The sequence below is a fragment of the Motacilla alba genome, chromosome 2, assembly GCF_015832195.1.
Source record: "Motacilla alba alba isolate MOTALB_02 chromosome 2, Motacilla_alba_V1.0_pri, whole genome shotgun sequence".
Lineage (NCBI taxonomy): Eukaryota > Metazoa > Chordata > Aves > Passeriformes > Motacillidae > Motacilla > Motacilla alba.
The window spans coordinates 98,903,502-98,929,510 of NC_052017.1; the positions used below are offsets into that span (position 1 = coordinate 98,903,502).

The window sequence follows — 26,009 nt, forward strand, 5'->3', positions numbered from 1 at the left end:
AGAAAGCAACTGTTAGCTCTTAATTCCCAAACTCTTTTGTATTCAGGGAAATGTCTATCAGCATGTACTTTAGAGGGGCAGGGACTAAGGCACAGAAACCTTAAACCAGTCAAGGATAAGCCACCACTAAACAGAGCCACTTGTATCCCCCTCTGCTTTTGTGCAGGCACAAGAGCCTGCACAGCTGAGCTGAGAACAGAATCAAGGACGTGACACCAGCCAAAACAAAGTGGAAGTTTCTCAGAGCTCATCAGAACCAGACCAGTCTCCAACCCAACCCCTGTGTGCCTGCACTAACACTTGCCCAGGAGAAAGTGAAGGAGCAACCACAGGAGGCAACAGTGGCTTGTGCCACTTTCAAGCACTTGCAAAACTAAGGAGAGCATAAGGGTTTCTCAGGCTTTCCAGTCTGAGAAAAATAGCTCCACACTAATGACCAAAGCAACATGCTTTGGTTAAACACTACATGATATGGAAAATCATCATTTTACTCACAATACAGACCATTTTACAGATCATTGAAAAGCATGGATTTCTTTGAGCATGATGCTGTTAATTTACATAGAAACTTCAGTCAGAAATATTTAAGTGTGCATGTATTCTTATCAGAACTTACAAGCAAACTCCCAATTCACCTTGATCTCTAAAGTTGTTACTTTACAGCAGAAGTAGAAGATGAGCCTGCTCAAGAAAAGGTAAAGTGGTTCATTTCATCAGGGAGAGGAAGAGTTTCTGGAGATAAATGGTCAGATACACATCTGCAGAATGAAAAGCAATCAAATATCACAGTCTGCAACATTCTTAGAGAAGGACGGTGATCTAGTCTGACTTCATGTCCCCTTCTTGTGAAGGTTTATTTTTTATTAAACCTTAACAAAAACACTTTCAACTAAGAAAATACTAGTTCTCTTCATTCTGCCTAAACACCTGAACAGCTGCCAATGCTGTATAGAAGAAATAGTTCCCAGTGGCTCCTACAGGCTTGTAGTAGCCAAGTGCAAACAGTACAAATGCAGTGCTCCTCCTAAGGAGTATTTACCAGCAATAACCAACGTGGCTTGAATGAATAATGGTGAAAGCTGTGGCTGCAAAATTCACACAGCAAGATTTCAGAACTGCATCTAAAACTTACAGAGGTTTAGCTAGGCAAACCTAGCTGTCTAGTGCACAGTACAGTGTGACCCCTGCAAATGAAAACGTAGCAGGGAAGGGCAGCAATGGACAACACTTACTAATGAGGACTGAAAATAAAAGCAACAAAAGTTGCTCAGTTACAACCTAAATGATTTCTGATGCCATGTTCAAGCACCTACTAGGTGTATGTGAAATAATGTCTGAAACTAATTGTCTCACAGTTTATTCTCTTTCCAGGGGAAGATCTTGCCTGTGGTATGAGACTGCACTATGGCTTTCATGCTTGAGTTTTACACCCACATTGATGAAATGTTTATGGCACCATGCGCTTCTGGTGGAAAACCACTGTGTAAAAAGAGTGCCCTTAGAGTGTGTGGGAGGTGATCTCCCAGGCTCACAAAGGTCCAGGAGGAGCTCTGGTGACTTTAAGAGCCAAGTGTATCTGTAAGATACAAAGTCTCATTGTGCCTGGCAGTACTGCTCTGAGATTTCCAACCTGAAGCTTAATCACTTTCTAAGATACATAAAAATCAGTCTTTGAATGAAGACTTTATTACACAGCACACTTTGAGAGGTTACAACTTGCATTTGTAAGAAATCAGTAGCCAAAAAAGGGACAGGAGAAATCACACCCAACAAGATCCTTCTGAGAAGTAATGTTTAGTAATGGATGAAGTTTCCTAGAACTTGACAGCAATTGAAGGAAGGGTGAATGAAATGTGCATGAAGAGCAAAAACAAACAACTTTGAAGAACACTTTTTTTCTATATCTTGATTAAATGTGGTACAACTGACTTACATACTTTGAGAATGAACAGAAAGCATTTCAGAGCTACTGAGATTCCCACATTTTCATCTGCACAGTATTGTGAGTTTTTTCTTTCTCTCTTTAACCGTAAATATGTTATTAATGTTCAGCTGTAAACTGTGTGAAATAGAAATTCCTTACCAGGAGCCCAGTTGAGCCCTGTTCATAAGCAGATGCAAACACCTAATTTTGTACCAGCACATTTCATGGTTGTTATTGACCATATATATGTGTGGGTGTGTCTGGCTTGTCCAAGTCACTCACAGTGTAAGGCCTTTGAGGAAGAATAGATAAACTCCAACATTACTGACTTCCACTGCAGTTTTGTTACAGCATTCGTGGGACCAGGATTCTATTCCTTTTATTAAAAGCCAGGGAATACAGTATTTTTTAAAATACAAAATTTTAAGAAAATAATATACAAAAGTCACTTTAATGTTTTGCTCTTTTTCAAATTTTCAAGATCATATAATTGCTAACGTTCCATAATGTGCTTTAAAAATATGCAAGGAGGAAACTATTTCAGAACAAAGCACAGAACCTGATTATAGCACTTCAAGAAACAGGACTGCACTATGGGCTGAAAACCAATTGGATTTTCTAAGTAAAAATATCTATCTAGTATTTAGTGACATACACACAGAACTAAAATCCAAAGTAGTATGATTTATTCTGCAATCTGAACCCCAGAGATTTTTAGATAACTTAGCCTGCTTTTTAGATAAGTTAGCATATGTATCAAACTGAGTTTTTGTTAAAACTCTGCTGGTCAAAAAATATTTATCACTCCATCGACATTAGAAATTTCCCTATCATTAATTGTGCTTGGTGACAGAGAAGGGACAAGTAACAGCATGAGAGATCACTAAATAGCACAAGATGTGCCCTAGGCTGTGGGTCTCACCTGGTTACCACAGCTTCTCCTTTCCAAAGGCAGCCTCATCAAACCTCATCTTAACAGCCGGGAACACTGGGAGCCCCGGGTAGGGAAACAGATGAATCCTTCTGAGCAAGCGGCCAAATAAAGAAAACATAAGCAAGTAAGTAAGCATTTTCCAGCGTACACTGTGAGAAAGCAGCTGATAAATACAGGTGAGCACGCAGTCTTTGACGGCGTGCGCCTTTATGGCCAGATGATGACTGTCCCGATCCACCCCCTCCCGGGATCTATACTCCCCGCTAAATCAGCCCGCAGTCCCTGGGCAGATGCGGCTGAAATCAATAGTATCGTAACAGCATCCCTCTCCTTTCCCCCCCACAGCCCCGGAACAGCCAAGTTTCAGCTGAGCTGGGTATTGAGCGGCTCGCAGCCCCGGCGGGCAGGCTCAGCCCGGCTCGCTCTCTGCCGAGAGGGGAGCACGTCCTGCCTTTCCCTAGTCACTTAAGCCGGCGTCTCACTGCTTGTCCTTAGAGACCACAGCTCCACTCAGGCAGAGAGCGTCTAGACAGTATTCATGATCCATCTGTCTGGCACAGCCAGGCTGATGACAAACTCTATTAGAGCCGAAACAATTTTTTTTTTTTCCTGCTCTTCCCTCCTCCCATCTCCCTTTTCCTCCGAGAAGCAGTAATCTGACACTGAAAATTACTATCATTGTTGCAATGCTCAAAATAGCAGTGCCAGACTTTCATTAACATCAACGCTAGACTGCTAAATATTTAAAGAAATGGATAAATTTCACCTGAAGTGGGACAGCCCGGCACACATGAAAGCAGAAGCACAATCAAAATGTAAATCTAAGCTCTTGTTTTTATCTGCACAAATTCGGTGTCACAGTCAGAGGGGGATGCCAAAGGTCTCTTTAAACAAAATATTTTCCTTTGATTGAGCTTTTTGTTTTTAAAACAGAATCATTCTCCTACCCCCTGCAGATCCCTACAAAGCTCAGAGCTGACAGCAGTAGGTGGGGGTGGTGAAAGGGAGAACTATATATTTGATTTGTTTGGGTTTTTTTACCTTGCAGAGGAAAATGAACTCCTACAGCAAACTCTTCTATGCCAAAACAGCCATGACACATCACCTCCATCAATGCTGACAACTTGAAATTTGATGTAGACATAATTTGCACATGACAAGAAGGATTTGTTCTCACTTATTTTATTCTTCTGTAAATTCTCAAGCATGTCAATATTTGTGTTTGATATGCCCACAAACACATACAGATCACAGCAAAGGCAACTACCTGTACTGTTTTCCACCAAACAATTAAAAACCCTGAAATCTCCACCCCACAACCCTTCTCAGTAAGACATGACTTGGACACTGCAGTCTGCAGACAACAGACTACACTTCCCATTTCAAAATCTAATTACTTTTAGCAGGACAAGGCAGGCTGATCATTTGTTGTGAAACAAAGGGAAATGCTCAAACAAATGAACTGTGTCCTTCTAGATGCAGGCACATTGTTTCAGTTCTTTGGAGTCCAGATTCTCCAGCTCACATGGAGTGGCAAGCTGCTGCCAAGGCCAAGTCTGCAATGTTTAAAATCCTACTCTTTGCCTCATTTTTCCTATCATGGCTTTATGCTGTTAAATACACCCTTGACCTCCAAGTAGTCTTAAAAGAACAGTCATCTCCATTATCTCAATCAATAAGTCTTTACAGCTGATGAAAACAAAAACAAGTAGCCCTACTGAATGCTGCCATGGGCTCTGCACAAGGCGAGCTGCAGGGAGAGATGCAGTAGCACTGGGTGTCCTCACAGAAGAGGGGAGGTGTGCTTCAACATGCATCACCAAACCTGCACCCCGGTGTAAACCAAGCAAGCTGTCACCTTAACATGTTCAGCTTAAATGCCTTAGCATGTATTTTGATCAACTTGCTGGACTGCAGCTTGTGTCATCTAAAATCAGACTCTAACACACCTTGGATTTTCCCAGCTGTCCTCCCATTTCTCTGTGTTATACAGACTGAATCGCCCACACAGCAGCCTAAGGCAGCCCTACGTATAAATCAGCAAAGGAAAATTAAGACAACCAAAGGGCTTCAGGGATACACTTTTTGTTTTCCTTTGCACACACTGAGACATTGAGTTCAGTAGCAACATTTTTACAAGGGCATGTAGTGATAGGACAAGGGGGAATGGCCTGAAGGAGAATAGGTTTTACATTAGGTAGCAGGAAGAAATCCTGTACTGTGAGAGTGGTAAGACACTGGAAAAGGTTGCCCAGAGAAATTGTGGGTGCCCCATCCTTTGGAGCGTTCAAGGCCAGGTTGTATGGGGCTTTAAAGCAACCTGTTCCAGTCCCTGCCCGTGGCAGAAGGGTTGCAACTAGATGATCTTTAGTATCCCTTCCAACCTCAACCATTCTATGATTTAAAAGACTGAATTAACAGTGAGCACACTGGAGCCATATAAGAATGGCAAGGAGAGAGGAACACCAGATCTGGGAGATGTGAACTCCTCTAACAGTAAGATAGCATCTCCTATAATCATGAGATCCAGGGAGAAGGTCATCCACAAAAAAAAAAAAAAAAATCATTCTATGCCATTGCCCATGCAACTTCACTAAACTGAACAAGAAGCTCCAAAAAGACATTCTGGATTTGGCTGCTGGCAAGAACACAAATGAGAAATGCTTCAGCAGCTGGGAAATATGGGGTACCACTAACACGGCACATACTGCTTAAATAAACTAAAGCAGAACTTTCATATGAAAATTTATTTATTTAGACATTGAATATTTTTTCCATCACAGGAGGACAGAAGGTTCTAATACAGCCTGACAAAGGGATTCTTTGAACAAACAGCAGAGGGGAAGGCATATTGCTCGTAGTGATGATGTGCTGTAGGTAAAGACAAGGGCAGTCCCAGGGAGAAACAGGATACCCTGCTTGGATGTTAACCAGCACAAACTAAGAAGTGGCTCCTTTCAACAGTTTCTTTCCCACTTAAGAACTGCACAAAAGCAAGAAGAGGCAAGAACAAAGCTTATATGTAACACTGACCAGAAAGAAATACCTGGTTTAACATTCCTCAAGTGATTTTTTTTTAAATACTAATTTTCTTCTTATTGAGCAGTATTACTGTCTTGTTACTAATGAGACAGCAATGAATGTATGTACTTCTGCGTTGAAAGGCAGCCTGCTCAGCTGGGACATTTCAAGAGCATACACTGTGGTGTACTCTGGTAGGGATCCCCATTAAAATCATTGAGCAAAAGCATGCACACATTTCTTAATTCAACGTGTCATCCCTCTAAGGCCTGGGGACCTCACTTCAGCAAGTATTCTAAAAACATTTTTTCAAAGCTGGAATAAACCAACACAACTGACGTGTCCATAGTAATCTTGTTTCCTATTACCAACTGGCACTGATTTCTACCATGTAGCAGTCTGTTTAATAGCCAGAACATAGTAAATATAATTTAAATACAGTTTATGGTTGTATTATTTTTCTGTCTGGCTTTGATATTTTTCTCTTTGTTTCACCATTAGGATCCTGTTTCACTGGGATTTGGTTGGGTTTTTTTATACTTAAAACCAAAGTCCCTTTATTTAACAGCACTTTTCACACAGTCTCTATTGCAGCCAAACAGTACAGTCCCTGTCAATACCCCCAAATGCAACAAATCATGAACTGCTGTATCTGCCACAAGGTGAGCAAAAAATTAAACATTTCCAAATGCTCCTAGCAATGCATCCAGTATTTCCTCTACAAACTCCTCATTTCCAATGTTATTGCAAAACCAGCAAATACGGTTCTTGAAAGACTTAATAATTAGACTGTTTATGTAAATACCCCTCTTCCACTTGGACTCCACTTGGGAGGTCTCAAGTAGCAGGCCTGTTGGACACCATATTTCAGAAGCAGTCAGAGAAAATGAACAACTCTAACAGATTTATGGAAACATAATTCATACGAATGAACTTGGGGGGTTTTGTTTGTTGGGGGTATTTTTAACACCCATGGATGGGTGGTAACGGCCCTCACAGCTGTAAAAGGCTGATTAGAGGAGGAAGCTGACTGTCTTTCTCCAAGTCCACTGAAAAGTAAGAAAACTGCTGCCAACTTGCATGACTTTCCAGAGACAGGATCATGAAACGCACCAACCGCAATTCTCAGGAAAGCAGTAGGGAACCTTGTGCTGAAGGTTTTTCAGAGACACATTTTGTTTGGTTTGGTCAGCACAAACTTCATGTCGCTGGAGGCTAGGGGGATGACTCACCAGCTGACCAGGCAGGCCTGTCTTCATGATCTACAGCAGGACCAGAGGGGACAGATGTGACTTAGGGGAAGACCAGGAAGTCTGCAGATGCTGGGTCAAGCAAGTAACCATTTATAGAGTCCAAAGGGCTTTTGAGGAGAAGGTGCCAAGCTGATACCTGATTACTGCAAGACTGCCACCAGCACAGAGGGATACTGCAAAACCACCAGCACCCTCGTTGTCAGACCTCAGGATGAGGAAGGGTTTGGGAGATCCACCTAAGAGGCTCCACCTGTGAACTCACAGGGTGCCACCATTGCACTGCAGCTGTGCAGGGCAGCCACCTGCAATGCCACAGCCGCTGCTCATCACCAAAGCGCTTCCCTCCATCTGCTGCCACTGCTGGTTTTGTGGCCACTTTTGGACAAACAGTTGTGCTAGCTTGGTTTAAGAGAAGAGCTGTACGGTAACCCAGTCAAAAAAAAAATCCTCTGTTTGAACTTTACAGATATGCTTGCAAGTTTGCATGAATAAATAGTAAAATGTAACTTTTTTAAAACTCAAAAGCCAACATTATAGGCAAACGTGACATTTTGATTTGGATGCATCACCAAAACCTATGTCTTGTCTAGGACTTGGGAGAAAGTTCCACTCAAAACCAAACAAAACAAAAATAAAATGAAATAGCCTAAAAGAATACACAGATCATTATTGTTTCAAAGCCCCTGAAATCACTGCAGAGGTACCAAAGTAACAGAAAGTACAAGATTTAAACAATTTAGAGTAAAGCATTTAGGAACATGTCCACTTGGAGGTTAGAGGATACAGGAGGACAGATACCCAGCACCTGACTCCATCTTCTGTCCTGCTTATAGCCCCATACATTAATTAGAAAAATTACAGATACATGCTGCTTATAATTGCTATTACTAATAACAACATGACAAAACAGATATTCCTAAGACTTAGTCACAACCAGAAATGAAAGAGAATACTGAGGGATGTCAGTATGGGCTGAACAAAACCATCTGGAAAGCAAAAGTAACATAACATATGTCTATTGTACCTGTGTATAAGAAACCTTATTGGAAAATTTATCACCCATCCAGAAAGCTAAATTGTGGTTTAAAAATAGGTTATTGAACAAAAAACAAAAGCAAAAGCAAAGTCTGATTTCAGTGTACATGACTGAGGACAAAGCACTAAGAAAGCAATTCCTGTGACAAACTCTCTTACTCTGAGTGCAATATTTATGCACTGAAGAATAGCAACTAAAGATATTTCAAATATATACATGCAAAGGTCAGTAATCTACCAAATGATGCTGATATCAGCACCAATAAAACTAACAGGAATTATGAACAGGAAATTATAATTTTCTTGGTAGTCTTAATAGCATTTAAAGACTTTTACACAGACAGAGCATAGAATATTTTGTAGAATCTTGGAAAACAAATATTTAATTGTGCTTTCTCAGAGACCACATATGATCCATATGATTATAACCACAATGCCCATAGCACAAACTCCCTTGGAATAACTCAAAATTTGCATGTTTAGAATCCTGGGGAAAGTGTGTCACAAATCCCTGTAAGTTCCGAGAAAAATATTATTTACTTTCTCTGTCTCATACTCTCTTGATATCATACTGCAGATCAAGTTTCCACAAAGACTGATTTCTGAGGTAACCAGACATATTTGACATACATGGATGCACACAAGGAGCCAATACTCACAGCTAAAGATGCCTGGAGGTGGATGCTCTGTTACAAGCAGGCAGTTCTCCTCATCACTGTTATCCCCACAGTCATTCTGTTGGTTACAAATCAGTGAACCAAGATACAAGCATTTACCACTGGCGCAGGTGAATTTGCACTCTGAAAGGCAAAAACAAAAAAAAAACCAAAAAATTTGTGAGAAAATTGATGCCTACCCTTCTTCAGTGCTAAAATGACAATCTTTTTCAAGTAGATGCTATAATGGTGGGTGGGTCTTTGGCATTTCAACACCAACACAAACAATTTTGTCCTTACAGCAAATTTTGTCCTTACAGCATTACATGTATAAATATATACATGACACATTTCTGATCACCAGAATCAAACCATTAGTAAACCAGATTTGCCACTTGGGAAAATACACCTTTTTCACTAATATGTGATATTTTTTGCAGTTCATGTTGATTATAGTTCACTTTGGACAAAGACCATGTTCTCATATATGTTTGTGTGGCACCTAGCATATCTGGGGCAAGACAACACTATTAATAAAAATAATAATTGTCCCACATTAAAAAAAAAAAAATCTTGCATCAGCTGTAAGGCAACAGTATAGTTTGTAGCTGTGAACAGTCCTGTTCAGACACAGACAATTATTCCTTAACTACCTTCCCAAAGCCAGTTTGCCAGTCTCCCACCTAATTACAGTCAAGCACTTGGTGTCTGCACATTAAAATCCCACATGTTAGTGTTCTTTAAAAGTTAGTAAACTTCTAAAATGCCTATAAGATGTCTGAATGCTAAATGCAGGCATGCTGTAGCTTTTACACTTCGTTTTTACCAAAAAAAAAAAGGAGAACAGTTTCCCCTAAATATGATTCTGTCATGAGAACAATTCCTATGAGACCAAGTATACTTTATAGCAAGTACTGGAGATGTAATTAGGAAATGTTCACAAAAATATACACACAAATATGAAAAGCTTTCTCACTAGGATTGCTCCAAAGTAAAATACATATACAGAACAAAGAACATACTATATCTAGACAAACTAAAATTTAATGATTACACTACTAGTATGTTGACAAATTCTGGTGATTGTCATTCACAAACAGAGGAAAAGCAGACAGAACTAGAAACTCTCACAGGTAGTTTACTAAAGGAGTGCCCATTCCCTGAACACTGGGCTTCCCTAAGATACAGTATGGGTTAGCTGATTCTGCTTCAGAGAGATGATTTCTGGTCCTTCCCAGCAAAGAGGTAGAATTTGTTCATCTTCAACAGTATCAGCAAAATACTTTGCTTCAATCTTAACTTAGTCTGAACTGAGACAACAGGACCTCCAATGCTAAAAAGTCCCTAAATCAGTTACCAAGGTGTGACACTTCCTCACATGTGTCTGTTATGTAATGCAAGCATGGTAAGAGCAAAGGAGAGGGAAAAGAAATTGAGAAAGGGAGAAAATTCATTCTCATTTTTCATTTGCTTTATAGGTAAAAGCAATTTTCAGACTTCACTCTGAACACTTTTCAAGAGTATTAATGATATTTTGGTACACATACCGGCAAGAACCTGCAATAAAAAATTGTATGCATAAATATGTGTAACATATAAAATGTTTCCTTAGGAATATAAATAGAAGGTATGAAAAACAATGAAAACAAGCATTTCCTGTGGGGAAAAAAACTAATCTATTTTGCTTGGTGGAAGTGTACTTATAAAATAAGTATTTGCCTAAGTGAGGTCCTCAAATTTAAGCTTTTTGTCAGTCCAACCCTGCAGTCCCATACCTATTAAAATTGTAGAATAAAATACTGTACAAACAAATTATTTTCTTCTTTTTGTTACTCTGTTTTTCTCTGCAACAACAAAGAACTGAAGAGGCATTGAAGAGCTTAGATTCATTCTGAGTATAGACTATAAAAAAATCATAACCAAATGAAGTAAGCCTTTGAAACCCATGGAACTGAAAAGGTCATTAACAATTACTTCTGGAAAGGAGACTTAAAAAACAGGCTCAATATTAGCAATCTGATAATTACAATGCTTTAGGACTCATTTCTGCAATTTCATGAACAAAGTGGAACAAAAAATGAACAAAGCTGTCTTGGAAGGTTAGAAAAGTCACCTTGAAAGGATTCAAAGTTCCCAGGTATCTTAAAGGAAGAATATCACACAGAGTTAAGTTAGAGTGGTAAAGAACATAATGCTTCTATTAGAAAGAAGCAATCACCATATTGCAGTTAGAATATGTTGCAGGCTACTTTGGCTAGCTTTTACTGCTTTCCTGTAATGTAATGTTTTCCATGCTTCCCCCATGGCTGATATAAAAGGCTCAAGCAAGATGTCAAGTCAAAAGCAGTTAAAGCTAAGAGCTCAAGGTGTCTGCCACCAGATTATATGGTTTTCACACAAAAGACTAGACGAAGCATTACATTTTTCATAGCTATATTAAAGTCTTAAAAGTTCTGGGGTTTAACTAACATTATCATAAGAGGGCTAAGCAGAAGAAAGGATTTGTGATTTAAGGTGATGGGGGGGTTGTCATAGATAACAGACCACACTGAAATTTAGAATCAAAAAGCAGACTCAATCAACTTTTCTTGTAGAATATTAAGGCGACTTCCTCATTCCCTCACACATGTGAAAATAGCCATTGTGAAGGTGCATTAAAAAAAAGAATCATGAGGCCTCTTGTCCCCTTTTTGATGTGCCCACATTGACTGGAAGATTGCTCTCAATACCATGGGAATTCTGTGTTGATTTAAAAATGGGGCGTGTTGTCAAAAATCATGTCGTCTTCTGATCTCCCACCAAATCTATTTGCCAAGGAAGCAGACATCCTCCACTGGCCCCGGCTGGGATGGAGTTAACCTTCTTCCCAACAGACCCTGTGGGGGCTATTTGGATTTGTGATCCAAATAATTAGTGTTAGACAGTGCTGTAGGACAGTGTTGACGTCACAAGGATATTTTGGTTGGTGCTGAGCAGTGCCTGCATATCAATGGGGCTTCCTCTTTTTCTCACTCACACATCTGCAAAAGTAACATCTATTTTAACAAAATGTAATATCTAATGGAGGACACAAATTTGCAAAAATTATTCTGCCTAACCACATTCTGTTGAAGTCTGAAAGAAATATTCCAAGAAAAAATGTATTGCAGGAAGAGGATAAATTAATTAAACAGATTATCCAATGAGAATACAGATACTTCTGATCATAGAATATACTTAGCATCTGGTATTTGCAACTTGTGAACAAAAATTCAGTACCTTAAATTAGTCTGCTTAGTGAATGCATTCAAGCAGTGTTTTTACTAAAACCAGAGAAGAACCATTCCTTGTAAAGCAAAATGGATCAAAGTCAGGTTGAGGGAGGGAGTAGAAAGCAAATATTAGAGTATTTTCAAACTGAAATAAACCTGCAGAGGTCTGTACCAAAATACAAGGAGTGACCTCAAAACACTCTGACCAGGGAATCCAGACCAGTCCAGACTAAACCACTGTGCCTAATGACACACCAGAGAGCCCTTTTCAGTACAAAGTCTTGTACTTGGCCTGTCTAGACAAGACGGGGGGAAGGATCCTGTTCTGAAAACATGCCAGCATGATCCTTCTTTCATGAATAATGTTTCAAAGCTAGACAGTTTCCCTTTTCATTTTCAAGTGGCAATTAGTGAAACATCAGTCAGTTGGGCAGCAAGGCTCTGACTACTCAGGCTCAGCTAAACCTGAAGCAAGATGACAGGTACAGGAGGTTGAAAAATATCAACCCTTCTTATAATTATGTCTTACTATGTTCATAATTATGTCTGGGGCACACTTAAAAAAAAATCTGTATGATACAGTGGTTCTTCAACATAAAATTTTAATGAACGTACTTCCAGGTAGAACTTGGCTATCTTGAAGAAAAGGGAATTCTAAGAATACTATCATGAACTTTTCATGTTTTTAGAAACTGAATGCAAGTAGTATAAATAAGCATATTGCACACATGTTCAAGGTAAATGCTTGTATGCATAAAACTCTCTACAATTACCAATATACAACTGCATTTCAAATCGTTTCAAATAGTTGATTGAAGGTTATGTTTCTGTTGCTACAGCAAAAGGTGGATTTGCCTCGTGATACAAAAAAAATACCCTGATGAGATTTTTTTACTGTGAAATGCAAGACCTGATGTATTGGGTAGGCTTATTTTATACTTTCTGTGCCTAGCCAACAAGATAATTTTATCCTTGCATTCAACTTAATTCTTTTAGACTTCATTTACACTTGACTTCATCCATATGAACAGCATTCCCATTGTTTTGTCATCCCACTTACCGTAGGGCATTTTTAATTATAGCTAAGTGCTGTTTGTTTTTCTAATGTAAGCCCAACCACGGGCCAAGGAAAAAAAGCAACAAAGTGTCATATTGAAAAAATATGGTGGTTTAGGCCACTGTTATGATGCATGTCACAGCTGCTTGTTTAACGGGTCTGAGATGATTATCTGACCCAGGGGCAGAATTCTCTTCCATCCATTTGAATAAAAAATAAAACACTCTATATGCAGACAGTGACTCCAAACTGTTGTGACTAAACTGCAGGAGCATGGTTCAGATGCACAAAGTGAAACCCCAAGTGATGGCTGGGACTCCACCGGAGCGGAAAGGCACTCTCCCAAAATCCAGCAGACTGGCAGCTGCCCGGGCAGCTCAGCCAGCAGAGGGTGATCAAATACCCTACTGAAGCCATGTAAATGGAAGGTAAGGATCTCTTTGCCTCCAGGTAGGTAGACCTAGATCTCCAGAATAAAAGCCTAATTTCTAATTTCTTACGTAAAGACACCATTTTAAGTGCATCATCATAGTTCCTCATACTCCTGCTCATATTGCAGCATGTAAGAGCCTGAAAGAAAATCTGTTTAAAGGGCACCATCACCTGTTATAAGGATAATAAGAGGCAGAAGCAGTAAATTGGGGAGGGCGGGAGGAACCACACTTCACTAGAGATTAAAGAAATATAAACCACAAATACTAGAGTCAGTACAATAAAACCCTGTTCAGCCTCTCATAAACATCTGTCTGTGTATTATTTTTAATATTATAGATTGTAGCTTTATAATGGGAAGTAAATCATAAATAGGAGACATGCACACAAGGAGCATGTTTATTTGGGAAAAAGCTCAGTTAATAAGGAAGATGGCAGGCTGCCATGCGATGTAATAAACCTCCATTGGTGCAGGGAAGGGAGGGATAAATAGGTCTCTACAAAACAAAAAAGCACTTCACAAAAAGAATGCCAAGCAGAACACCAACAAAAATGAAAGCGGATCAGCTTATGCAGGGTAAGAAGCAGAGCTGTAAGCCACAGTCAGTGGCCTGCCCTCAGTGCCCACAGCCTCACGCAGGACCAAGGAGCGAGGCTGCTCTCAGAGCCATGCAACGTGGAGACAGAGACCTTCTCTGCCCAGGGAAGATTACAGCCTTAAAACCAGCCTGATTGAAAGAAGATTGTTACTGCTTCACAACCAGTCTCATTTACTCTTACAGTCCCCCGTGCTTGCTTGCTTATCCAGCAATTATCTTTTCATCTACTTCTTAAGGCAAAGCCTGGAGCTATGCCCTTTAACGAGTTACTATTTATGTCAGTAGCTAAAGGAAGCAAACACAGTATTCTTGCACACAGGTAGTGAAATCCCCTGCTCAGTTCACCAGTTCAGGGCATTAGGACTTATCACAAAGCTCACCTTAATTAATAGCCTGAATAAAATTACCCTAGACATCGTGGGGGTAACCAAAAGAGCTCCTTTATTTTGAGAGTGGTCAGTGAGGCTAGTTTTTGCCTGTGATCTTTCTTCACAGTATATACCTGTCTCTAGCGTGAAAATAAAGAGAAAAATCTCATCCTGATGGCCACTGGGGCATTGAGAAAAGATTTTTTATCAACACTGGAAACTAAATTCAGGAGACTCACTGTCACTGAGCCACCATCCTGCCCACACAGCAATTCTCCACAGCTTCACCTTGGGGACCAGCAGCAGCCCTGAGCACGTCCCCTCAGGAGCAAGACAACAGTTCCCATCACAGCACTCATCACTAATGGACAAAGCTTCTCCAAGGTGATCTCAAAGACTGTCAAGCTCACACAAATTGCCGATTCTGCCAGCATAGAGAAAAGCCAAAAAAGGAAAGGCTCTTCTATTGCCCCCTTCATAAATGATTGTTTCGATTTATCACTTACCTTCCCATAAAACAGCAAGGCAGTAAAAATATGAGGTTCCATTTTCTGCCCTTCTACCCACTTGCTTTTCCTGGACTGGCAGTGTTCTGCCTGCTTATGCCCACAAAGAACTGAAATGCCAGGACTTCTCAACAGAAGTGGAGAACTGTGTCTCCTTCTCCTCATTCACGTGAAGATCCTTTACATCCCCACTAAAGGCCCCTGACCCCCTCTCCAGCCACAAAGCTTCTACAGAAATCTCCTTCCAGCAGCGTGCCTGGCACTCCCCAGCACAGGGACAGGTGCCAGTGCCAACAACTCCACCAAGTCACAGTCTTGACACTGCCCCAGGACTCCACCTGGGTCAGAGCCCACAGACAGAAGGACACAGCACCATGGCAGACACTCACTCAACCTGATAGGAAGAAATGACCTGTGAGGAGGGATGGGTTTCCAGAAGCCATGGGGAAAGCCTCGTGTCTGTCCTGACAGACCCCACAGGAGCTGGCTGTACTTCTCCATATGCACCAGCAAAGTTTTCTAAGTCAAGTACAGGGAAGGGGGGAAGGAGCACTGGTGACTCAACTAATGACACTCTCATTTTCAGTTGAGAAATTACATGAGGAGACAATTAAAGATACATTAAGCATGTACCTTATAATTTTTGTCAAGCAAAATGTCATTATCATGGGCAAGTGCAGGTAAGAAGGGTATATGCAAATGAGATTTTCTTAACATCTCATCCTCCTTAATCATAATTCAAAGAATTCTTGAATTATGGTAAATATTTTAAAATTATCTTAGTTGGTGTTCATCTTAAGAAATCTCTAATAATCACAAGCAGTGCCACTTACCAGATTTGTAGAGTACTGCATATGTAGAGGAATATAAAATAAAAATAATCACATTACTGTAGCAGCTTGTTGTTTTTCCTTCAGAATACTGTTTGCCTAACAAACAGCTCAAGACAAGACCATTTTATCAGGCAACTTCGTAAACTTTGAATCCACAGAAATACAGACTAAACCATGTCCCTTCACAGATGCCTTGCCAAGTTTTGACTAAAACCAGGCCCAGATGAAGACACACAACAGTCACTGCAACACCCAAGGTTATGTGGGGTTGGGGAATATGGTTTGATTGGTGGGAAAAAGTGTTGTCCTTATGTATTTTGTTGTTAAATTAGGTCACATTAAGACCGTGACCCCTGTAGGGCAGGAGCTGTTTTAAGTTAGCTCTCCTGGGAGGTACTGAAGTACAGAACAAATACCATTCTCATCTGAAACGGTGTAATGGAACTGAATCAAGGAAGGGTCTGAGAACAGACCTGAGAACTGGACTTTTCATAAAAGCAATGCATAATGCAGGCAAGTGTGGTTGTGTTCAAGGGTCCCCAGGATGAGGGAAGAGATGAGAATCTTGACTCCATGTTTCAGAAGGCTGATTTATTATATTATATTAAAAATGCTATACTAAAACTATGCTAAAAGAAATAGAGAAAGGATACATCCGGAAGCTAGAAAGGAATAGAATGGAATGAACAACAAAAACCCGTGACTGCTCAGAGCCTCGACAGAGCTGGATCAATGATTGGTCATCAAGTAGAAACAATTCATGGGAGACCAATCAAAGATGCACTTGTTGGTAAACTATCTCTAGATCACAATCCACAGCTATTAGATAGCTATTGTTTATATTTCTTTTCTGAAGCTTCTTAAGAGAAAAAATCCTGAAGAAAGGATTTTCATAAAATATCACCATAACAGGCAAGAGTATACTGTGTTTCAGGTGGCTCTTCAGATATCAACCTAATACTGATGACAGTATTTTTTTTAATATGTCTCCCTGAGCACAATGTGCAGAAAATATAAGAGAAATTAATGTATTTACTGTGTGTCAAGATACAGGACAGTTATGGAGTTTCCACTGTAACTGGAGTTCCAGATTCCAATGGACAACAGCATTCTTCTTTCATTTCTCAGTGGCATTTGAATTGGGCAATGCACACTAATGTGAGTAATGAAAAGTCTGTTATCATCTGGATCATGTTCTCTGATCCACACCTGCAAAGATTTGCATGTTCCTGCAGTAAATACCTTGTCACTGTTAGATTTTGTACTTTAAAAGCAATTTTAACTAAAGTCCAATTATCTAAGTGTGTAACTCAGTTCACTGTGCCTCAGGGTTCACATAAAAATATTAATAAAATAATACCTAGATTACAGGGAAACAGATTGCTCTCAGTGGTTTGCACCATACAGCATGGACAAAGTTTTTTACAAACTAGTACTGTCTTGTATCAGTTCTACTAAACTCTTCCCTCCTTATTCATCTCTATCTAAAAAATGAGTCACACATTCTATTCACCTGAGTATTCTTCCCACAAGTCCGGGGGTTTTTGGCTAAGCATTTTAAAGAAAATAAACAAAATAATTCCTTTCTACCTTTCTTTAATTCTTCCTCTTTACCAATTGCCATGAACACTTCCTCTCAGGTATGTACTGTACTGCAAATGTATACAGACTCATACATTTATGCATTTCCATATAGTGGAGCTGGTATTTATTTGGTTTGCCTAATATTTCCCACAATAAATACCTTGGAGAATCCCTCCTATGTTCACTGCACGCAGCAAGTCTGTGATGCTGAGCTGGAAAAATACCCCTAGCCTACAGAAGTGCCTCTTCTATGCCCCAAGAAATTCTCTTCTGCTTTTACAGAAATAAAAACTGTTTAAATTTAAAAAAAATAAAAATAAAAAAAAACAGTTATCTTCTTATTGTCTGAATCAGGGGAGTCTCTAGCAGCACTCCAGCAACACCACTGGCAGAGCAACAGCCCAAGCCATACTGGGACAGCAGGGGAAGAGGCAGATGAACTGCAGCGGGGAAGGAAGGTGAGCTCGGCTTCCCCTCACTTTCACACAAGATTTCCACTTCACTTCCAGGTACAGCCAAGTTCAGCCATTACTACAACCACCAGGTGCTTCTCTTCCCTCCCCAAGTGCTCCCAACATCAAGTGCACGAGACAGACAGACACAAAGAAGAAATGTGAACAGAGAGGCAGTATTTTATGCTTTGAGAATGCCTCATTTAGCAACCTGTGCAACATAGTTTTAATAAAGATAATTTCAAACTACAATTATGAGATTTTCTTTAAGCATCAGCAACATATTTGACCACTATGCAGGTATTTAACCAAGATTATTTAACTATTTCCATGGCCAAAGTGCTTACAAAGCAGACTGTGCAGACAACACTGATACAGGCATCACAAAGAAATCTCTACCACTTAGATCTTTCTGTTGCTGCAACAGTATCATTTAAAAATGGACAGTGTGTTTAGGACAGTGCATTTCAGGCTGTGAACGTGAACACACTATTAACATGATACTGGATGGTGCTGAGTCTCTCCCTGCACCGTGCATTGTCTTGGGTAACTTCACAGCAGAGAAAATCAAAGCAGATTACTTCCCTTCCCTAATCTGTACTCAACTTTGCAGATACACTGAGTGTTTAAGTGAAAAAGTAACTAATAAGTAGGCCCAAGCCTAACACAATGCAAAACTTGAATATAAACAGAGGCTCTACCTCACAAGCTCAGGCCACAGCTACACTGCAAGTGAAAACCAACAAAAACAAACACAGGCTGGAGCACCATGTCCCCATAAGAGAGTGCTTTTGGCTGGCACTGCTGCCTGGGGACAGCTGGGGGGACATGGCACAGACTATCCCCCACATCGGCTGCAGTTCACATCCACGTGCAGCCGCTCCTCTAGAAAGAGATAGAGAAACTAAGGAGGTTTCTGACAGGTCTGCTTGAATCAGGAGGACCACCTGACCCAAGCTAAGTGTTGGCATGGTGAGGAGGAAAAGACCGGAGTGGGGCAGCCAGGGAGGATTGATGGTGCCTGGGTGTCCAGGTGTGACAGTAAAGGCTTGTCTTCACATCTACACATCTGGCTTGGGTGAAGCCACACGGCCTGGAACCCTCTTGACAGAGCTGGCTTTGAGAAGTTAACCATGCTTGTCCCTTCCTAAACACAGCTTTGCAAAAGGAGCTCAGTCTAGTGGCCACCTGGTATGCACTGAACCAACACACCTGAGCAGTGCCCACCTGCAGGCACACATCCATCTGTGACCTGGCCTTGGGGTACCACTGATGGTTGAAGCTGGCTTTTCTGATAAAACGTGCTTTGCATCTGAGATCCAAGTAGCACTTGATCTACAAACCACACTCCAAAACCCTGACACATTACCTCACGCCTACGGCTGTTCTGGACACAATTTCTGTCTGTGGTTTATCTTAATACTGGATTAGAAACTACTGTGGTTGACATGCAGATCAGTCATGCCAGCCTTGAGACAGCAACGTCTGTCAGAGAGGCAGTGTAGGCAACCAATAGCAATAACCATTTCAGACATCTAATTTAAACCTGCCACTGTAGATCTGTCAGAAGCCCCACAGGATTTTTTGGGTGGGGACAAGAGAGTGGCCTAGGATAAATCTCCAGTTACAGCACAAGCTATCAGTGGATCGATGACAAGTTAAAGCACGTTAAAAATTGTACAAATGATGTGCTGAACACAGAGAACCTCCCAGCCATGAAAGAGAATAAACAGCCAGAACACTGGAAACTCAAGAGCAACTCACTGTGTTTTAACTCTAGGCAAGGTAGTTTGTAATACTGTACCAGCTCATTATTCATAATCTGTTCAAAGATGGTGATAATTTTCTGTGTTTTTATAAGTCAAGATAATTGAACTGAGGTCAGTTTCATAGAACTGTTCCCTCCTCAGAATACTTCAAATAAGAAGCTCATAGTAAAGCAAAAATCCAGTTAATACCACACTGCTCATTTTCTAGCAACAACAAAGGAACAAAGTATTTGTAAGAGCTTCCTAATAACCCTCTAATTTACAGTCCTTATGCTTAAAAAATTATTGAGACACTAAGAAACACCATCTAAATGGATCCATTTTCCTTGGCACTAGGAGGTATTTCTATAAAACATAACATGTCTTACTACTGAATGTGACACTAACATACAAAAAATACTCCTCCAGAGAAGAGCCCAGTCTAAAATCCAGGATACAAATTAAGAATATTTTATAATCTGCAGGCACTGGTTTCAGATACATGAATATAAAAAGAATGATCTTCAAGAAAGAAAAAGGAAGTCCAACAGCTACCAGTACTAGGCAAAAAACAATCTAGCACACGAATCTTTGGAAATCAAATTCAAAGGTGAGTGAAATTCTACAGCAGTGTAATATAGGGGTCCCTGATTTTTTCCTAGTGCAGTTCTCAGATACTTACTGAGACATAACAAAGGCTACAATTAAATGAACACATTAGCACATTCTAATGTTTGTGCATCTAATCTGTTGTTTTTAAGGCCTGAGCTGAGATGTGGTTTCCAGCGTGCAAATGTCATCTGTTGTACACAATATTAAACAAAAAACATTCACCTAAAGTACTTCAGCAAAAGTATTTTGTGTTACAGTGGATTAGAAACTACCTAGAAATGTTGCAATTAACAACAGCAGGGAAATAACAGTGAAATATGTCTTTTTATACTTCATGAAGTAACTGTCTTTGAGTTGACAGTAAAATATTTAAATGTGCTCTACTGCTTATAAGACAGAAGCAGTGATGGCAGGACAACACACCCTGATAAAAGGTCATTTTAAAGGGTAGGAAGTCCCCTTCATAATGGATTAGCATGATAAAAAATGTAAGAAAAATTTCCTTAAATGACCTATGCATAAGGGGATTTTGTGAAGTTCACCTATTTTGAATAGCAAACAAACACTTTAATACTTATTGGTATATGACATGCAGTCATCAAAGCCTTCAAAATGGGATTAACCATTTTAAAAAGATGAGCATGTTTGTAACAGATAGGCACATATAACAGTAATAACTTACAGTCTTCTGAACATATTGCTCTTGTTAAACTCATAGCTGACACGGTAGAACATTTGAGAGAAGAATATGGTTTGGGTTTAATCATGCTTTCTAGAGTTCCAAATGTGACCTCACACACCCAGTTTTATTTTTGTCAAAGCTTAAAATACGGAACGAAACAATCTTACTCTTCAAGCACATACTAAGCAGACCATTAATAAAAGAAAAATTACATTCTCTTGTGAGTAAAACACTAACATTCACATGATGTGATGCAGCAGAGTATCTGATTACTCTTCTTGAAAGGCAAAATTTTGGCAGAGCTGCTGTAAGCTGAGATGGACTCAGTTTGCTTTGAGGAACACTGCTCCTCAATGTTATTCCTCAGGATGCAATCTTTGATTTCCATGGCAATTTTTTGGGAATACAGCTGTAGGGTGCTGTTCCTTGAAAACCTTAATTAACTAAGTCAGGGCAAACCTAAATGGCAGGTATTTGAGAGATACAAAGGAATAGCTGAAGAAAAGAATTCACTCTATTTCAGATTTCCGAATAGAACGTTAGGATCCTTCAGAAAATCATCAGATTACAGCTTTTAAGAAGCATAATTCCATCAGACAAAAAACTGGGTAAAAATTAATTCTCTTTGATGACATCAGTGATGGAAGAAATTCACATACTAAGCATCAAAGAAATGGGCAGTGGGTATGGAAGGCTAGGCATCTTTCTAATAGTGTGCTGATGTTTGGTAGGTCTGTCTTGTTTTTGACATTTTGGGGGCTAATCACATGTATTTTAATGAGAACTCGCTTCACTGAATTCCTCCCCTAAACATGTATTTTAAATAACTTGCTCACTATTTGACACTAAAGGTGACCTATATATGTTAAGATTGTGAAAAGATACTGTGAATATATAGAGAGAGATATAGGAACGTGGAAATGGAAGATTAAAAAAGAGAGAGGAATGTTTTGCCCCTTCTTATTTTTTTAGAACATTAAGTATTTCATTCTCTCATATTACAAGTACCTAGAGATGAGAGAGGACTACTCCTTAAATCACTTTAAAACTCTCTAGATAATATCTTCAACTTTAATGGGGCTTCACATATTTATTTCACTTAAAGCTTATTTATATCACATGCCTAGCAATCAGCAGCCTACATCTTGTCTTTTGCATAAAGATTTCTCCAAGTATCTTCTAAATATTTTTTCTCTCTCAAGCCACATATCAACAGCAAAACAAGGAAAGAATAACCTGATTTTAAAAAGAATCTTATCAGTGTTCTTTTCTTATAAAATAATTTCATTTTTTACAACATATAGGCAAGTACCTTGCAAAGAAATAAAATCAAAGAACAAAAAAATCCAATCTTTCCATATCCTTTCCTTACAAAGTTCACCTTTGATTCATGTACCATTATATAAAGAAACATGTACTTTCACATGAATATATCTATCAGCAAACACAAAGCACAGGCATTGTAGGCCAAGGTTTGAAGCAAAATTTGGCCTAAGATGTATTGACCTGGGGATTCCTTCACAAAGTACTCAGCCTGTGAATTATTTCATAATTCTTAAACGCAAGGACAACCTAGTGTTCAAAATCTCAATGGAGAACCATCTTAAAAAAAGCACTGGCTTGCTTTGTATGGAAATTTCCATGAGTCAGTAGGATATGCATTTTTTATTTTAAACGCAGTATCAACTGACTTTGAATCCATGTATCAACAACATATTATATAACCTATGATGCGATTAGGCAACGCAGGTTGCAAAAGCACATTCCAAAAACACATGGAACAGTCCTGCCAGACTGTGCTACCATTTCCCAGCTTCCGTTTTAATACTTGATGCCTGCATACAAAACCAGCAGGCCAAACAAGAAGACTGGCCTGAACTATTTTCATATAATATTCAGGAGAAAAGAGATTTGCTGGCTGCTGTACAAGGCAGCTGCCTGCAGTACTGCACTATTACCATGTACGCAAGTATGCAAGACTCAAGTCCTGAAGAACATGGAGCAGCAGGAAAGGAATGCATAACACTGTGTACCAAAAGATCCAGGGGGAAAACTATTATGCTGTCTTAAGTAATAGTTGTAGAAATTTTTCTTTCAGTAAAGTCACAGAAGGTTTTGTAAGATCTTGAAACAAAAACGTTACGATTCTTTTCTTAGCTGCAGTTTTCCCACAGTTTATATGACACTGGGCAAGCTGCTTGGATCTTCCCAAAATACCTAGAGCTGTAGTAGTAATAATAATATTAATATTAATATTAATATTAATAATAATAATAATAATAATAATTTTAATTTTTTTTTGCCACTACTGCTGCTGCGAAATGATGTAGACATGTAAAGCTTGTGATGACTGTAAGAAGGAAAGTATTGAGGCAAACTGAGCAACATTACCATGTGTCACACTGTAAAGGAGAATTTCTATTGATTAATAATTTTAATAATTTTCTAGTTCCATTCGTTTTTTTAAATCTCATCAACTATTAAGAAATGTCTGTTATCTGCACAGATTTTCTCAATGGAAACTGTTTTAGTTGGGCCACCCAGACAGCTATAAGATGAGACATAATGCTCTTGCTCACTTCCATTTAACCCAAACATTTATCTCTAAAGACAAAGTAAACCAAAACAGTTTTATGTCCCATCTTGCATGACAAGCCACTTTTGTTTTTGTTCAGACATAGTTTCAAGCACCTCTTTTCAGCCAGCTACAGAGAACAATTAAATCAGTACATAACTATAGTACATAACTACTGCTGCAGTGCTCAGTGGAGTTTTACCTTGTTTATCTTTCATTTCCTGAGGCAGATACAACACCTGAAGAAGAAACTCTAAGCAATATACTCTTAGAAGACTAATCCATATTCTTGCTTCCCAGGACCTACTTACTCTCTGTTGTCCGTGAAGGCAATAATAAAGCAGAACTTCACTACAAGACTACAAAGATCAGGATTTCAATGAGGAAGACTGATTAGAAATTTCTTGCACCAATATACAACAATGTCTTTGTCCCTGATGACATCTCCCCTAAATATTTCAAACTGAAGTAGTCAGAAATATGAAAATGCTTTCTCTCTGTATGAAGGACATGAATACTAGCAGGGTATATGAGGCATCCTAAGGATAGAAAGCTGCCATAAGCTCTGTCTAAAATACTGTGCATCACAGTCTGTGTCAATTGTCCATGACCCTGTCACCCCTCCACCCTGGAGGCCATGAAATTGGGCCTGTCTGAGACAGCCATCATTTCGTGATAGATCGGGGACAGTTCAGAACATAAAAAATTATTGCAATGTTAAATTACTAATTTATTAGAAAGGTGCGAAGGTTTGAAAGAACTGCTCAGGGATTTCTGTTGAACCTGAAAAAGGTTTTGAACAGGAATAAAAATAAAGCACAGTTAGTGAACAACTGAATCTAGCTACAGATTGCCTTTGTTTTATTCCTTGCCTTGGTTCATTAGTCCACTCCACAGTATCTTAGGGAAGGATAATTTTAAGAAGAACTACAGATGAACAGAGACCAGTAATTCTTGTCTTAACTGCTACTAAAACCTGAACAGCAATTTTATTTTATTTCCAGTTCAGCCATTAGTACCAGTGGGTCAAGGGCTCAAGTTCACTTCCCTTTGACACTGTGTCTTCAGTCACAAACTCAGTCATGATAAAACTTCTCACCTGTTTCTCTCAAGAGCCCAAGCTGTAGGATCATAACAGGAATTTCAACAGGTTATAGGATTACACGTCAAAAGAGGGACCATACTTTTCTGTGACTGCTTGCAGCCCTACACCCTACTGATACTCTCTAACTCCAGTGAACAAGAAGTGCCCAATGCTGATGGAAAGGAGTCTCCTCTGTGGCAGCAGTCGCAGTTGTGCAGATGTACTTGCAGCACATGACAGATCCAGGTGCTTCTCCCAGTTCTCCTATTCCAGAAAAATGAACAGGATAATTAAGCATGTTGGGATTTACTGAGCTGGCAGATTTAGTACTGAAGGAGAACACCTTGTGCAGTAAGCAAAGTCCTGATGCATGGTACATTACCTGCAGGGCAAAAGGAGACAGCCTTATTTGCGTGTCAGCTTCCCCTCCATCTTGCATCCAGTGATTTCTCTACTTTCTCCTGCCATGCAGAAAACACCCTTATAATACACAAGTTCTCAGTCTAATCTAATATTGATAAGGTCACAGTTTTGCTGGCAACGCCAGTTAGCTTCTGAAAGTGAGCTTCATGTAGGTGTTTTGCTTTCCCTCTTACTACAGACAGCAAACAGGCACTGGTCCTTCAGAATCAAAACTAATTCAATCTTTAAAATATTAACAACTGTTTTTTTAAGGAATCCCATGCGCACACAAATCAGTGCCAAATATAATGAAAAGGCAAAAGTCAGAAGATTTTGTGAGCTGTGGAATTGCCATGTCTGGTTTTTTGCCATGACAGAAATAATGCACATTATATACAAATGTCATAGAGGAACTGCCTCCACTGCATTCAGTGGAGCAAACATTTTAAAAATTGATGAAAAGCCTATTATTGATATTAGCGTATTATTTGACAATGTCATAAATTATTAGAGGTAAAATTACACAGAAAGGTAAGCTTTGAGTTTCTTAGAAGTGCTCAGTCTATCTGCACTTAGCACCTTAGATGTAGCTTTCTTATAATTGACATTTCTAGGGTTTTTTAGGTATCTCCTTCCTTCCTCACGAAACGTAAAATCTACCATATGCTTTCTGTAAAACTCTAGTTTCAGAAAATTTTCTAAGGTTTCAGGCTACTGCTTCAATAATAAAAGCAAAAAGTTACTACAGAAACAAACAAAAAAACCCACCTATTTTAGCATTAAAACTGCCTTTCTTAGAAAATTTTACAGTTTTATGGGGTAATTGTGAGAAAATTTTAAATGCCAAATATGCTTAAGTAGTTGCAAAAAGCCACCACCAACAAAAGTGTCTTACATGATAGCTCATGCAAGGTCTCCATGTACTCTTAAAAAAAAAAATTAAGTTAATGAGTAACACATAATGTCAAAGCCCAGAATCCTGGATTTCAAGAACTACAACC

At 39.4% G+C, this 26,009-nt stretch overlaps 1 protein-coding gene across 2 annotated transcripts in view; it reads right to left on the bottom strand.

Annotated features, from left to right (window-relative positions):
* LDLRAD4 (low density lipoprotein receptor class A domain containing 4) overlaps positions 1-26,009 on the bottom strand; it is a 284,731-nt gene that overhangs the window by 140,401 nt on the left and 118,321 nt on the right. For both annotated transcript variants that reach the window (XM_038163288.1, XM_038163297.1), the window contains one exon: positions 8,827-8,967. In XM_038163288.1, coding sequence (XP_038019216.1) covers positions 8,827-8,967 — 141 coding nt within the window. The remainder of the gene's footprint in view (positions 1-8,826; positions 8,968-26,009) is intronic.